We start from the raw sequence: 11008 nt of genomic DNA, 5'->3' as shown, positions 1-11008 counted from the left end.
CCAACCAAAAGTTGGATTATTTATTAGGAGTGAATTCTGACGCCTGATGTACATTTTTTTTTAACAAAATTATTTTCAGTTTTCATTTGAGGAAACTCAGAGAAACAGTGGTTCAGAAGTGCAGGTTTGTTAAGAACCCATATCCACTTGCTTGGGTTTATATTTACTTTTTGAAGCTTCAAATCAAAGTGCATTTTATTGACGTGACGAAATTGAAAGTCTAACTTTATTTTAGTAGGGTGGTTAAACTGTGAATGTGCATTACTGAATCACTGAATTCAGCATTGTTCTTGCAGCAGCATAGGCATGGTCTAGTTGTGTCTCTTATTTTTTATTTCTATCCATTTGCTGTGTTATGTGAGACGACGCCCGCTCGCTGAAGAATGGATCAGATGAATCCTTAATTTTCTGTTCTCCAGCCATCGGGGTTTGTTTGGGTTGTAAACTGTACTTGTTAGCTTGGCATTCAAGAAATATCCGTTGAAGAAACAATGCAATGCTTCTTTTGCCACTTTATGCTGTCACTTCGACGCGCTATTAAACCTTGAAGGAGGATTGCACATTACATTCCTAGACAACTCGTTTTCAAAGCATTACAAAATAATCATTTCATAATCCAATTACAATTAAATGGTATTAGAAATAAATCTTCATTGACAATTTTGAGCAATTTCTTCAGTTGCAACCAAGTTGTAATGTATTAGGAAAATGATGAAGATGTCCTGCGGATGCTGCTACGAAAACATGAATCCAGGACTTGCAAGTTTTCGTAGAAATGATCGTATGCGGAAAGGCCCCTACGGCACCAAACGAATCAATTATGTACATCTCACATTCCAACAAAGGTTTCCAAAACTCAGAAGAACATGAGACTAGACCATTTTTCCATCGTGTACGCACTATAAAACTTACTTCTTCCCCTTCTCTATACATCAGCTACTGTCGTTGTTACTGCCTCTCAGAAACGGGAATATATGGAACTGAGAGAGCAAAGACTCCATGACCTTTGCAGGAACTGTTTTGTTTTCCTTTTCTGCTACTTGAGAATCGGAATCCCGCCAGAACTTGATGATTTGTAGATTTTCTTCCTCTGTCAATCTCTGGACAAGGATTCTGGAAGCATAGCCCTTTTCTCTCATTCGAAGGCATATCTGCAAGGGATTGTTTTCTGTAAGAGTGACCATGTACAACCAGCCCTTCTTTGACAAAAGATTGTCAGCAACCGGCAGTATCCTATCAATCACGGTACGTCCATTCTCCCCACCAGCCCAAGCAGACGCAACACCTTCACGTCCCACCTCATCTTCAGGGGTCGGCACATAAGGCGGGTTCACAACTATTACATCAACCAAACCTTTCAGACGCTTCTCCAGTCCTGATGCAATGTTAGTGTGTATCAACTCCGCATGAACCCCATGTGCTTCTAACGTCTCATGAGTCACCTTCACCGCGTGGGGGTTGATGTCAGTCGCAATATAATGCGCTGCCTGGCCAACAATAAGAGCTAGAGAAGTAATGACATAGCCACTACCGCAACCCAGTTCCAAGCACAATGTCGGTTGGTGCTGTAACAGGTTTGTTCGATCAGCTAAAAGAGCATCGACTAAAGCAAACGAATCATCACACGGTTCATAAACCTCGGGATGAGAGCTGACAAGGCGGATTTGGGCTATTCTGGAGGACATCTTGTGTATGACCTCTCAAAACAACGTAGTTTCGAGGACGACGTAAAGATTGATGCAATTGGGATAATACTCCAACTAGAACCCAACTAAACTATGAGCACGAGTACGATTGTTTGACTGAATTACAATCCATCATCTGCCTATCACTCCATTGCTTGCCTTTGTTGGTAGCTTGGACAGAAAGTAAAGTATCTTTTATGGGTTCCAGCTCTAACTAGCAAAATTAATCAAATAATTTCAGTCTACAAATATACACTTCAAACACCAGAATTTAAATTTAATTACGATCAACGAAAAAAACTGAATTGTCAACGAGTGAAGGCACAAATTCCTCAGGAAATACAAAAATCAAGCATCTGGGTAGTCCAATAAACTACAGTTTATGATCTGAGATTACACAAGGGTTGGGAAGGAAATGAAAATAAAGCACAATGGTTTATGAAATTGCATCCCAACAAGAACTGATTGAAATAAAGGAGCCAGCTTTACGTACCTTCAGAAGTCAAATAACAAGAACTGAATCGGTTCCTTGCTGCTTCCTCTCTTGCTCTGAAATTTCTTTAGGGTTTTGACTTTTGTGGTGTTTGTTTACTCAGTCCAGGTGAAAGCGGGAACTTGCCGAGGTTGGTGCTGAGTGGGCGGCCTCTGTTTTCACCAAATTGGGCTGTGCTGACCCAATACAAAGGACTACGGCCCAAATGGAGAAACTACAACCGACCCAAAACAGGATCCAGCAGAATGTTGCTACCCCAGATCAAAGTTTTGACCTTTTCTGATCGAACACAGTTACAAAGTTGAATACTTTTCTGGGTTTATGTTCATACTTCCACAGCCGCCCTGAGTCCACCCCAAGGTAAGAGAGACCCCATAACTCTGTTTCAATCACTATTTATTTGATTTATATTTTTGTTAGATCAGCAAAATTATATAAATTTAAAGAAAAAGCTGATTTGGGGCTGGTGAATTCTGCCCAAATTCTGTTTCCTAAAGCTTTCCCAATTTGTTTTGGTTGCAAGTTATATAATCTTTGGATGTGGGTAAAACGGTAAATATCCACGTAAAGTTTTCCAATTTCCTTTCCTTATTGGGAGAGACTAGGTTTTGTTACCAGGTTTGTAATTGTACCAGGTTTCTTGATGTATAAGTTATTTCATTGTGTGTTTGTGACTTTCTATTGAAAACAAGGGTAACAACGGAGCAAAATAATAGCAGTGGTGGTGGGGGATTATATGTTCCTGGGAAGGGGGAGGACAGAGTTGTTTTTAGACGTCCTGAGAAGTAATCTGTCTTAGGTTTCGATGTCAATGCTAATGCGAAGTCGGGAGGGTTTAAGGGCATTGATGGCGGTTTCGAGGCACGAGAGATTGTAAGGGCAGGTATGATTATGGAAGGGAAGAACACAGTAGGAGAAGGAGAGATTGCAGAGATGGTAGTAGTAGTTATGGTAAGGATTGTTGTCGAAGGAAAGAATGTCACTGGTGTGAACAACATCAATGTGGTGGAGATTATGGAAGAAAGCGGAGTAGATACAATATTTCGGGTTCTGGTGCTTCTCCCTGGGATCCCATTTCTTCGTCGCCAGTTCGAATTTGTCCTTCTGGAGACGCGGTTAAATCTTCAAGTTCGAAACATGGTGTGAGTTCTCTTAGAATTACTCTTCATTCAGAAAATGCACAATCATTCGAGGATGGAGAAGGGGACATGGCTGATTTGGACGAAGGACAGAAATATAAGATTAGCGAAAGCATGTGTCTAGAGATGGAATACAATTCTGATCGTGCGTGTTACGATAGGGAAGAAGGAAACACAATGTTTGATACAGTTGATAGCTCGTCTTTGTTTTTTGGAGATGATGCTTCTTTTCAGAAGAAGGAAGCAGAGTTGGAAAAAAGATTGGTTAGAAGGGATGGAACGAAGATGACCCTTGCACAGAGCAAAAAATTGTCTCAGCTCACTTCTAATACCGCGCAGTGGGAGGATCGTCAACTTTGGAGATCTGGTGCTGTTAGAGGGGTTAAGGTGCAGACTGGGTTCAATGATGAAGAAGAGCACAAAGTTCTTCTTCTTGTGCATGATACAAATTTAAAGCATCTTTTCCTCGACGACAGTGTTTTTGTAAAGGATGGGAGTGTTGTTTTTACCAAGCGAGCAGAGCAGATAATGCCAATAAAGGATACTACGTCTGGTATGGCCATAATTTCTCGCAATGTGAAAATTTTCAGGTCGACGGGCCGAGGGCCCACTCTAACAACATCGATACTGTCCCCCCACTTAACCACTTGCACAATCATGAGGGGTTTTATCACAAAAGACCTCAATATTAGTTAGAGTGGGGTAATTCTATTTAAAGTACTCTTTCTCCTTCCCTCTGTCCGATGTGGGACAATTGGTTTCAACAGCACCCGAGCAGCGCACTTTATGGTATGGGCTGCAATCCAGATTATGTGATTTATCATGAGTTAGTTTTGACAATGAAGGAGTATATGCAGTGCGCCACTGCAGTGGAACCCCAATGGCTGGCTGAGTTCGGACCCATGTTCTGTCATGTGAAGGAGTCGGATAACTCAATGTTGGAGCACAAGAAGAGACAAAAGGGGGAGAAGACAGTGATGGAGGCGGATATAGAGAATCTGAGAAAGGCTCGAGCAGAGGCAGAGAAAGAAAGCAAGCAGAAGGAAAGGGAAAAGAGATCCAAGCAGCAGCAGCAGCAAGTCGGAATGCTGGGTTTGCACCAGGGCTCTTCTACATACTTGAGGCCTAAGAAACTTGGCTTGTAAATGTGAATTATTATGCATAAATGATAGATCAGTTTAGAGTTTGTCTGGGTTGTAATCATACTTGTTTCCTTTGGCATTGTGGTTTTTTATATGGCAGTATTAATTAAAGATGCAGAACCTTTCTGTGTGTGATAGGTTGGCACTATAATCTTTTATTTTCCCAGTGGAGGGGAAAAAATATCCAACCTTCGGATTATATATTACCCCTCTCAATTTGCTAGTCATGACAGGTTCTATGAAATGAGGTTGTATGCAGGCTTCTTCTCAAGGAAACTCATTCATTGTACTCAAAATTACAAACCCGAACATGTTGTGTTGTGTCAAACATGTTAGCTTAGCAGGCTTTAAAAATTCAGGCCATACATTTATATGATGACACAATAATGCAAACGAACCATTAGCTATATCAGCACTTTAGCCTGCCATTGATAACCAGAACAAATCTACCTTCACTCTAACAAACACAACAACAAAAGCAAAAAAACACCCAAAAATATGGACCGACTGCCTGCCTGCTTTCATCACTTCTTACTTTGGCTCCCAGCTAGCTACTGCTATAGTGCTACTCAACCGTGTTCGCGACTTGATCCAAAAATCGTCTATTATTGTACATGTTCTTGACATTTTTGTTGCTGGCTCACCAAAATGTTGTTGTTGCTACACGAAGCGATTTAAGTGTCGAATCATTGCATGTAAAATGTGTTTGGTTGTTTAGCCTGTGCAAGCATTTGCACAACTTCTCTCATGGTTGGTCTCTCCACACTTTGCTCTTGAACACATAAAACCGCGACGAAAAATACCTGCATTGCTTCGTCCATCGGAACAGTGTCTAGCCGTTTGTCGAGGATCTTTATAACCCCTTCTTTCTGCGAGTTGGTCTGAATCTTGGTCCACTGAACAATGTCCATTCCCTCTTCCCCAAATCCACCAACTGGCCTTCTTCCTGTGATGAGCTCCAACAGTACAACTCCAAAGCTATACACATCGCTCTTCTCGTCAACTCTCAATGTGTATGCGTACTCTGCTCCATGGCACAGTAAACAAATTTAGCTCATTGTAAATTTCATAATATACAAGAAACAGGTGAAAAAGGTGAAATCGATTTGTCTTATTTGAGTTAAGTATATGGAAAATATATTCAGCGGGACTGCCTGATTATAACAACTTTCACAGTTAATGAGACCGTGTAGGGTTGAGTGAGATTAAAATACAAGAATGTCTCAGATTTTTATAAGAAGTGTGCTACAAATGACCGTGATATATCCTCCATTCTATTTTTATTTTTGCTCCTCTGCACAACACACAGAAAAGCAATATGCTGTCTGTAAAAGGAAAAGGTAATTAGGGTTTTATGCCATAATCTTCACAGATGTCTTACTTTCTAGGGTTTAGGGAAAGTAAAGCTTGGATCCCAAACAAGATACTCGATGGGTTATATGGAGTTTTGTGGATTTTGGGTTCAAATGGGTTTGTGGTAAAAAAGGTGGGGTTGCAATTGGGTTGAAGGGACATGGAATTTTATTGTTTCAAGACATGCAAAAGCTCATGCTGCACTTCACCGTGTGTAGAGAGCAATATAAAAAGCAAAAGGAGAATTTCCTATGTCAGTGGAGCCTTTGCCCTTTCTGTAATCCATATGCCACTCCTTGCCACCTTGGTTCCAACTAAAGTACATACATAGGGAAAAGAAACAAGCATTTTCTAGGGAAAATACATAAGGACACTAAATCGATTTGGTGTATCTTCATTTACCTCTTAGTGTTTTTCGAGTTTTATTTTTAATTAAAATTTTGTGAGTTTTATTTTTAATTAAAAATTTGTGACATGATCTGTATGTGGATGTTTTCTATCTTCTATTCATCTATTCACCTATTATAATACCAAATTGAACAAAACAAATCAAGATTTGAAGTAATCATTCTATCTGGTATTTTTGAAGGTGGCTGACTTAATCCACCAAGTCACAGGAGACACATGGAATGTACTTTAATTACTTTTAAGTGCTGCATCAAGTGTATAGGTCTATTTTAGCTAATTGTCACTACTTAGTCTTTCTACAGTAGTTTGAATGAGTGTGATACTTATATATAATAATCAGGTAACATGAGTTTGAAACCTATAACACTATTGCTACACTAGTGTGAGTTAAATATAATGATATCACACTAAAATTTTCCGGTCCACTGAAAATGTTATTCCTATATGAGTTTAATATAATAGTATCACACTCCCTTTTTCCAGCCTGTTGTGGATTAGTAGCCTATTCAATTGATTGATGTTAAATTAACTTTAAAAAAAATCTCAAACAAGAGAAAAATTAGGTTCAACCGGGAACATATCCCATTTCTCTATCTCATTCATATCGTGACTCATATGATGGGTTAGATAGAAAAACAGTGATTCACGTGATGAGTGAGGATGAGGATGCATCACGTTACATGCAAGAATCCCCGCTCGAATTGGGGTAATGATGAGCAAAAGGATTACCTGGAGCAATGTAACCGTATGAGCCAGCAATTGCAGACATGCATTCTGATGTTCCAGTGTCCTGCAAAAACTTGGCAAGCCCAAAATCTGCAACATGAGCCTCAAATTCCGAGTTGAGCAGAATGTTGTTGGACTTAACATCCCTATGAAGAATCAGAGGAGAACAATCATGGTGCAAATAGCAGAGCCCTTTCGCTGCTTCAATGGCAATATTCAACCTAGTTTCCCACTTGAGATATCCTCCTCCCTTCCCATGCAAAACTTCACCTAAACTTCCATTCGGCATGTACTCGTAAACCAGCAGATTGGTCTCTTTGTTTGAACAGAATGCCAGCAACCGGACAATGTTCCGGTGGCGGATTTTTCCCAGTGTTTGAATTTCTGCGGAGAGGCCGTTGTCGTGTGACGAGCCTTTGTTGATTCCCAACAGCTTCTTCACCGCCACTTGCTCGCCGCTCAACATTGTTCCTCTGTAGACAATCCCAGCTCCACCTCTCCCTATCACATTGTTATCCTTTATGCACTCTAAGATGTCTTCACTTCCAAATTCCAGCTTTTGGAATGCTGTGAGCTTCCACGAGTTCGAATGTTTTCGCACCTTTCTGGTCTTGATAATTGCAACGGTTGCAAACACGAACGAGCACAGCAAGAGGCCTAGTGCAAAGACAAGCTTGAATTTGCCGAGGACTTGAGAGTGCGTGCCGGTTTGGCTGTGATCTTCTGATGCTGAGGTTGAGGAGTATTTGCATGGATTCGCAGAAGAATCGCAGAGCTCAGGGTTACCGACAAAGGATGTGGAGTTGAAGAACAAGTATTGTCCTGTTTGTGGGATTGAACCGGAGAAGTCGTTGTGCGAAAAGTCAGCAGACGTAAGGCTTTTCAAGGAGCCTAGCTCCTTTGGGAGGCTCTGGTTTAAGTGGTTCCACGAAACGTTGAAGTAATTTAGTATGTGGATTTGAACAATCTGAACTGGGATTGGACCTGAGAGTTGGTTTTGGCTGAAATCTAAGTAGGTTAAAGAGAGACAGTTTCCAATTTCCGGAGGTATTGTGCCCGAAAAATTGTTTCTGCTCACATCCAACTTGAGAACGCTTTGCAACCGGCCGACGTCAGATGGGATTTCTCCAGTGAATTGGTTTCCACTCAATAGAAGAATCTGCAGGCCTGAAAAGTTTCCGATAGAAGCAGGGAGGCACCCGGATAAGCGATTGCTTGACAGATTCAGCTGGCTGAGTTTTGAGGGTTGCTTTCTTGTTTCCTGCGGAAGCTGTCCAGTGAGATAGTTGTTCTGCAATTCTACTAGTGAGAGCTCTGGCAAGTAAAGAAACCCCCGTGGTATTGATCCAGTCAGATAATTCTGCCCCATTCGGACTCTTACTAGCGTGTCACATTTGCCAAGATCATCAGGTAGAGGCCCAAAGAGAAAATTGTTGAGCAGAATCAAGATCTTCAGCCGCCTCCCGAAGCAAAGAGATTTTGGGACAACCCCGGTGAGCTTGTTACTCGAAAGATCAAGCTCAATCAGTTTACCATTCTGACCGAGCTTTGAAGGTATGGCTCCAGTGAAGTTGTTATGCCACAGCTTCAAGACTTCCAATTTTGGTAGCTCCGCGATAGAGCGAGGAATCTCCCCGTGAAACTTGTTGATAAAGAGGTTCAGGAGTGTGAGCTCACGGAGTCCAGAGAACTCAGCGGGGATATCTCCCGTCAGCGCATTGTTTGACAGATCAAGAGACCTCAAGCTACTCAAGTTTCCCAGCTGAGCAGGAATCGAACCGCTGAGCTGATTTGTTTGCAAGAACAAAGTGTCTAGCTTTTTCAGATTGCCTAGCTCCAGAGGGATTGGCCCCTCCAAACCACAGTTTGCGAGGTCTAAATGAAACAGATTGATCAGCTTGCCAATTTCCGGTGGGATTCCACCTTCAAATTCGTTGTAATATCCCAACAAAAGCTGCCGTAGGTTAGTGAGGTTTCCGAGCTCGCGCGGTATGTAACCGCTCAGGTCATTTCCCGCAACTGAGAGATAATTGAGCTGCACCATGTTTCCATAGCTTGGAGGAATGCTCCCACTGAAGTAGTTCCCGCCAAAGTCCAACCGCTTCAGCTTCGGAAGTTGAGTGACACCTAATGGCAGGGAGCCATTGAAATCGTTGTTGTAAGCATCTAGCAATACAAGCTCCTTCAACTGAGAAAACTCCCAGTCCAAGCTTCCGCTGAACCCATTGTTGGATATATTGAGGTTTTGTAGCCTGGCTAGCTTGTGAACACCGGAAGGAAAAGTACCCGAAAATCCATTTCCTGACACCGAAACATTGACTAGGGTTCGGAGTTCAGTGATCGCTGGCGAAAGAGTACCTGAGAGGTTGTAGTTGGATATGTCAAGTGAGACAACTGATCTGTTTAGGCCGTCACAACGGATTCCAGCCCAAGAGCAGAGGAACATGTAGTTTGACACATTCCAAGTACTTAAAGAAGGATTTTTCGAGTCTTCGAAATTTTGTTTGAGAGAAACAAGGATCGAAGCTTGCCTCCTGAGAGACAGATTATGTGAAGAAACAGAAGAAAAACATGTTAGGAACACAAAGAGAGAGCAAAGGAAAAAAGACTTCATTCCTGAATTCGCCATTGGAGGGCTTCTGGTTTAGAGAAAAACAGCAACCATTTAATTCATATGTGATCTGATTTTTTTAGAGAGAGAGAGGACCTGGGGATGCTATTAGTATGGAGGGAGCTGTCAGCTTTGGGTTGGAAATTTTGAGGTCTTTGTAGCACAGCATATTTTTGGTTGCACCTTTCAACTTTATAGAAAGGAAAAGCAAAAGCAGCTTCATGCATTTTTTTGCATTTAAAGAGATTCATAACAACAACAGACCGTTTGATCAACCAATATTTAAAATTTGCTTTACCTTTCAAAGCCGACTGACATATTTGACCTTTGCTTTGCTTGTTATTTAACCCAAATAAGAATTTTAAAATGACAATCATAAGGAGGAAATCATTTCATCAACCAAATTGATTGGGGACTTGATATGCATTAATCCCTATTAATGTATGTTTGAACCATAATTCAACCATTACATTGTAATATAATTTTGGTTTTGGTTGAAAAATGTGAAGAGACTGAAAGACGGAATGAAAACTACAAACTAAAAACAGTTTTAATTAAGCTATATTTTTAGTTTCAAGATTTTGTTTTCATATAATCTACTTCATTTCTTCTGTTCCTCCACCTGCCACCTCCTTTCATCCTTTTCCATTCCTCATTTTTACCATGTATTTCCCTCTAGTTCTAAATTGGCGTGGTTATCAAACAATCACTTAATCGTGTTACTGTGATTGAAGCAATAAACCTGACTTTTCTTCAAGGTCTCACTTTGTTCTTTGGTCGGATACCTTTCTTGATACATGCAATATCAATAAAAGAAATCAAACACAGGACCTTCGGTGTACGGATAAATACTTTTAATCGTTTCAGCTACAAACTCATCACTCTAATCAGATATCTTAACCTCGTGTGAATGTTGTTGCATTACATCAACATTTGTACTGAGATATGTCTGCCAAGAGGATTAATGAGGGGGTCTTTTTGGGTTGAACGAATGATGATTAACTAAGAGCCAAAGAAAGATATGATCAAGTTGGGAGAAGAAGCAGATAAAACTCCATGATTTCCTGCTTCTAAAGTGGACACATTAATTGGGTTGTTTTCGACCATCTTCCTCCCTTTGGTATTTTGATTGGAATATGTAGCAGCAGTAGTACTGTAGTATATTATTACAGCGCAGGAGGAGGAGCCCTTCCTCCTTCCTCCTTCCCCTTTTGCTTTAGACCAGAATGTGAAAAAAGAAAAAGCATATAGATTGATATTGGAGATGTTGGGATTCATCGCTTTAATCTATGTCACTCTCCTCTCTACCTCTCTTTTTGTGGACCTCTTTTGAATCTTTCTTTATTTGGTCAATGAGTTATACTGTATAGTTCTCCCTAGGAAGCATAATTATGAATGCAATAAAGGCTAGGTTTGCGAAGCTTATTACCGTTCAATCAGGGCTGTCTCTG

General features: G+C 40.9%; 1 protein-coding gene, 1 long non-coding RNA gene and 1 pseudogene across 2 annotated transcripts; 1 reads left to right on the top strand and 2 right to left on the bottom strand.

Moving 5' to 3' along the window:
* Positions 1–582: 582 nt before the first annotated feature.
* Positions 583–2315, bottom strand: LOC103435332 (uncharacterized; annotated as a pseudogene).
* A 126-nt stretch (positions 2316–2441) lies between these two features.
* LOC139195769 (uncharacterized) lies at positions 2442–3096 on the top strand. The gene is made up of 2 exons (XR_011580709.1): positions 2442–2538; positions 2871–3096. It is a non-coding gene; the product is annotated as an uncharacterized lncRNA (long non-coding RNA).
* A 1624-nt stretch (positions 3097–4720) lies between these two features.
* On the bottom strand, positions 4721–9721 carry LOC103419788 (leucine-rich repeat receptor-like serine/threonine-protein kinase BAM3). The gene is made up of 2 exons (XM_008357882.4): positions 6950–9721; positions 4721–5483 (listed from the first exon to the last, which is right to left on the bottom strand). The coding sequence occupies exons 1-2, from the start codon at positions 9573–9575 to the stop codon at positions 5146–5148; spliced, it is 2964 nt and encodes a 987-aa protein (XP_008356104.2). The 5' UTR covers positions 9576–9721; the 3' UTR covers positions 4721–5145.
* Between the last annotated feature and the right edge of the window lie 1287 nt (positions 9722–11008).

The sequence above is a fragment of the Malus domestica genome, chromosome 05, assembly GCF_042453785.1.
Source record: "Malus domestica chromosome 05, GDT2T_hap1".
Taxonomy (NCBI): Eukaryota; Viridiplantae; Streptophyta; class Magnoliopsida; order Rosales; family Rosaceae; genus Malus; species Malus domestica.
This window is presented reverse-complemented; position numbering and strand designations above follow the sequence as displayed.